The sequence below is a fragment of the Papaver somniferum genome, chromosome 4 (genome assembly GCF_003573695.1).
Source record: "Papaver somniferum cultivar HN1 chromosome 4, ASM357369v1, whole genome shotgun sequence".
Lineage (NCBI taxonomy): Eukaryota > Viridiplantae > Streptophyta > Magnoliopsida > Ranunculales > Papaveraceae > Papaver > Papaver somniferum.
The window spans coordinates 955,737-961,070 of record NC_039361.1 but is presented as its reverse complement, the minus strand read 5'-3'; the positions used below and the strand labels follow the sequence as shown (position 1 = coordinate 961,070).

Sequence of the window (5,334 nt, the reverse complement as noted above, 5' to 3'; positions counted from 1 at the left end):
AGATTCCATTTTATCACTAAAATAATTATAAATAAAGAAATGAAACATCTAATATATGGCGATGGTTTGATGTATGCTTTTAGCAAAAGTCGTTCTACCGTTTAGAAATAAGGCATGAGCATGGGGGCGGAGCCAGAAACTCTATTAAAGGGAAACAAAATATTTTTAGGGAGATAGCAAAAATATGTTTAGGATTCCAAAATCTCATAAAATTTAGGTTAAAGATCCGGCTTTGGAGGATATGCAATTGCACACACCCTTGCTATTAATTGCCTCCGCCTCTGCATGAGCAGACCAGTTAGAAACTTTGGCACCAACATAGCTACCAATTCCAAGATGAATTTTAATTATGGATTTCTAAAAAACATAGGATTATCCAGTTTTATCACCCTAAGGTTCCGATACCGACTCCAACACTAGTGCACAACCTATTTCTATATCAGAATTAGGGTGGTCATTAAAAAGCATCCAAACTTATCAAAAATTTATTTCCTCACCAGAACCACGACAACAGTAATTATGAAGATACTTTTAACTCCAGCTAAAAGTTGTGAAACTCAAGTAGAAAAAAAAAATGAAACTCTTTAAACTCCGGTGAAAGTTGTGAAACTCGAGCAGAAAAAAATGAAGCTCTTTAACTCCAGACTCCAGTAAAACACTTCAATTCTAATTCTAATTATTCTAGTAAAACACATTTATGTTGTTAAAATTAGTAAAAAAAAAATGCAAAAACAGAAGCAATATATAAATATAGATAATGGTCCTTTTCTGTGGGGCCAAATATCTAAGTTTTAGCAACCCATATAGATTGGATCATACCTTTAGCATCATCATAAACCACCAAACAAATACATAATAAAGTTATTTCTACTCGTGAACCCAGTCCTCTCAGATACCTCAACTAATTTCTCAATATTTAATCTCTGTGCTCTAGATTCAAAAACCCATTGTCATTGCTGCAAAACAATAACCAGAAACTTGATCTCTTTCTAAGAAAAATCTTCCCATTTTGGTGACTCAATAGTGAAATTGCAGTGTTCTTGAACAAAACCCCAAGTTCAGTTCTCTTTAGCTAGTGATGCAATGGCAGGCATCTTTTTCCTGTGTCTCATTTCAAAAGACTGATTTTTTCCATATGGGTTTCTGAGTAATGAACTGATAAAGTGGATGGAGATGCTTAAAGCTCATTATAAAAAAAAGTGAACTTTTTGATTCAACTTTGCAGAGATTTTGTATTGGGTTTTGGTTCTTGAGGTGGAAATACACACACACAAAGTTTTAGAACAAGAATCTTCTTTAACTTTGCTAATTTGGTGAAGATTTATTGGAGGTAGGTAGGGCTTTTCAAGCACTTGAGAGAAAAATTCTGTTTGTGTTGGTTGGTTGGTGTTAGATCATGGCTACTCCTGGACTCCAAAACCATCAAGGAGTTGCAGAAACTCATCTTAAACATCAACTTGCTGTTGCTGTGAGGAGTATTCAATGGAGTTATGCAATCTTTTGGACTCCCTCTGCTAAGAATAAAGGGTATTGTTTCATTTCTATGCCCCTAGTCTTTTGTATTCAATGTGTTTGTTTGATTTCTTAACTGAGATTTGATGTTCATACTTTTTTTTTGTCAGTGAAGAATTTGCAATTAAAATGTGGTTAGTGAAAGTAGAAATAATGATAAGAGGCAAATACTATTCACTAGGTTGTTAGCTTGATCTTGTCGAAATTGATGGCTCTCCTAATTTTTCTTTCTCACTATTGCTTTATTCTTGTTCAAATTTTAAAATCATATTTGCTTATCATATTCCATCATTTTGAGGTAAAATGTATAGTAATTGTGCTTGCTTGATTTGGGATTCTTCGATTTGATACTGTTTATTTCGAATGTTTGTTGGAAAAATTTTGGTTTTGAAGTTCAATTTTATTGAAGGGGATGGTTTATTTTTCAGGGGTTTGGAATGGGGTGCTGGTTACTACAATGGAGATATCAAGACAAGGAAGACAGTGCAACTGCAACATATGGAAATTAGTGCAAATCGATTGGGTTTACAAAGGAGTGAACAATTGAGAGAACTGTACGAGTCTCTTGCAGAAAGTGAAAGTAACCAACAAGCAAGAAGACCTTCAGCTTCATTGTCTCCGGAAGATCTTTCGGACGCGGAGTGGTATTACTTAGTTTGTATGTCCTTCACATTCAGTTCTGGTCAAGGGTATGTTCTAACTTGGTCTTTTGGTTCTTCAAAATTCTGATTGAATACTATGTCTTCCGCAGATCTCAATCCAATGTCATTAGTTTGTATTGTAGGATTTAGTAATTCATATCTCAAAAGCACTTGTTTACATGCCAAAATACTCTCTTGTTTGTCATCCAACACTTCAATATGCTACACTGTATTACATGTCGGTTATCCGAGTTATGTGGTTATTATATTTAACGGAACAAGATTGTCAGTAGTTCTGTTATGAATAATGCCCATTCTCGTTACCAGCTTGCCAGGAAGAGTATTCTCAACCGGTCAACCTATTTGGCTATGTGATGCTCATTGTGCAGACAGCAAAGTTTACATTCGATCTCTACTTGCAAAGGTTGGTGTTCTCCGGATGGTATACTGTTCTAATTTTTAAATCTCAACTAAACTATTATGACCCAAAGACTAATTCCTTTCTCTTGTTTGCCCAACTTGGTTCCTGTTGCACTATTGGACCGATTAAAATTACCTTCTGCAGAGTGCCTCCATTCAGGTAATGTCGTCTATGAAGATATAATCCCAATCTTGTCTCACCAATTATATGATTCATTGTAGTGAATTGTTTATATCCCTATGGGCGTGGTATTTTCAGTAATGCCACATCTTGAAACCTCCTATAGGTTAAAAATTGCTTGATTCAGTACGACATTCCTGGCAAAACAAAAGTTGACACCATGTTTTTGAATTGCAGACTGTTGTGTGCTTTCCTTTCTTGGGCGGTGTGATCGAGCTAGGCGTGACTGAAATGGTAACATCTCGCTGCATATCCTTGTAACGAATTCCTTCTAAAGATCTGGCAGTTTTCTTATGTAATATTTTGTTATCACAAGGTTCCTGAAGATCTTGCTTTGGTTCAACACGTTAAAACTGTCTTCATGGAGTTGAAGAAGCCTAGTTGCTCTCCGAATGGAGATAAAATTGGTGAAGATATTTTGGGTACTGATATTGTTCATGAGATAGTTGATACTGTAGCAGGATTAGAATGTGGAATTCAACACAGTTCATATTATCTCCCTCAATCCATTCTAAAAGAAGAAATTGAACTTCAACAAAATGGTGTAAACACAGATGCAGATTTAATTGCTAACTCTCCTAGTTCAGATGAATGTGAATCTGATGAAGAGGATTCTTACATGATGAATGGTGGAAATCTCGGTGTTTCTCAAGTTCAAAGCTGGCAATTCGTGGGTGATGAATTTGAACATAGTAACGGGATGCAAGGTTCAGAAAGTTCAAGTGACTGTGTATCTCAGAAGTCATTTTTTAATCAAGAGAAAGCTTCTTCCCAGCTGAAAAAAACAAATAGTGTTCAAGGGCTTCAAGAATGCAACCATACAAAGTTTAATGATTTGGATCTTGGCACTGATGATATGCACTATAAAAGAACACTTTCCGTCATTTTCAAAACATCCAGTGCACTGGTAACGGCACCATGTTCTAATAGTGGTAATCACAAATCCAGTTTCAGGAGATGGAAGCGGCGAGGCCTAGTGGGTTATCAAAAGAGTAGATCTGGAACACCACAGAAAATGTTGAAGAAAATTATGTTTGATGTTCCTCTGATGCACGGTGGGGGTTATCTGAAATCAAATGATGGGAAAGAATTTGAAAATGGGGTTTTGAAATCAGAAGGACATGATATTGCTTTAGGCCACGAAAAAAGAGAAGCACTCGATGACAAGTTTCTTGTTCTCAGATCTTTAGTTCCCTCCATAAACAAGGTACGTTTTCCGGAGTAGTACTGCTTAGAAATTTGTATGCCCATGTTGTAAATCCGAAGCTCATTAGTGACTGATGTTAGCTTTTTTATTGCAGTTTGATAGGACATCTCTCCTCAGTGACACGGTAGATTACTTGAAAGAGCTCGAGAGAAGAGTTGAAGAGCTAGAATCCTGCAGGGAGTTTACAGAGTTTGAAACTATAGAGAAAAGGAAACACCCGGATATAGTAGAAAGGACTTCTGATAATTACGGGTATAATGAAAATGCTAACAGTCCAAAGGCCGTATTAAACAAGAGAAAAGCTTGCGATATTGATGAAATAGACCCTGAGCTAGATTCTGTTTCACCTAAAGACAATGTAGCAACATATGTTACAGTCTGCGTGATCGAGAAAGAGGTTTTGGTTGAGATACGCTGTCCATGGAAAGATTGCTTACTCATCGAAATTATAGATGCAATAAGTAATCTCCATTTGGATGCTCATTCAATTCAGTCAGCAGCAACTGAAGGCATCCTCACTCTAACCCTCAAATCTAAGGTTTGTAATCTCAAGATTGCTTCAGCAGAATCCTACATAGTATTCTCCAAATTTAAAAGTGCTAACTGAAATCATTTGCATTTTGCAGTTCAAAGGAGCCGAAGTTGTATCAGCAGGAATGATCAAACAAGCAATTCAGAGAGTTATTGGTACCTGCTGACTATCGTGTCTCACTGTCCAGTAAAATTGTATCACTAGCTGTAATATTTGTAGGATCATTTGATTTCATTTACTTCTGTATTGTAATTGTGTAACGAATACAATCTGAAAGGTTCATTTCGAACCTGTTTTGAATGGTATAAAACAAAGCTTTAGTTGGTCATTATCTCTTCCACAAATTTCCTTGTTCTTTCACATCTTGTCTAAGAGCAAGTCTTATGGTGGAATCCATCCATCTTCCATCTTCCACGCCACTTCAGCACTTGGAACTATGGATGGAAGCGCAAATTTAATGGTGGAATAGTAGAAACGCTATTCTTAATGGAGCTAAAAAAACACAATTAAGAATGAAGCTTTTTTTTCCAGCCGTTAGATTTCAACAATTCATTTTAAATCTATGGATAAAAGAAAAGCAATTCTTAATGGCGTTTTTTTAGCGCCAATCTTATTTGCGTTTAGCGCTATTCTTATTGGCGCTTAGATGGATTCCACGAACCCTTCCACCAAACCATGGAACCCTCCTTGGATTTTTTGTGGAAAGCCCCAACTTAAAAGCCACTAGACTTGACATTCCATAGTTTTTCCACACTTGGAATAGGTTGGATTCCACCATAAGACTTGCACCACAATCCATTTGACATGAGACAAGAAACAAAATGTACCGTGTTCCGTGTTC

General features: G+C 36.4%; 1 protein-coding gene across 1 annotated transcript; it reads left to right on the top strand.

Annotated features, from left to right (window-relative positions):
* The first annotated feature begins 832 nt into the window (after positions 1-832).
* LOC113274545 (transcription factor EGL1-like) lies at positions 833-4,821 on the top strand. Its single transcript, XM_026523918.1, has 8 exons — positions 833-1,527; positions 1,941-2,201; positions 2,481-2,577; positions 2,719-2,733; positions 2,932-2,988; positions 3,071-3,961; positions 4,056-4,499; positions 4,588-4,821. Exons 1-8 carry the CDS (start codon positions 1,397-1,399, stop codon positions 4,657-4,659), a joined length of 1,968 nt encoding a protein of 655 aa, XP_026379703.1. The 5' UTR covers positions 833-1,396; the 3' UTR covers positions 4,660-4,821.
* Positions 4,822-5,334: the final 513 nt, after the last annotated feature.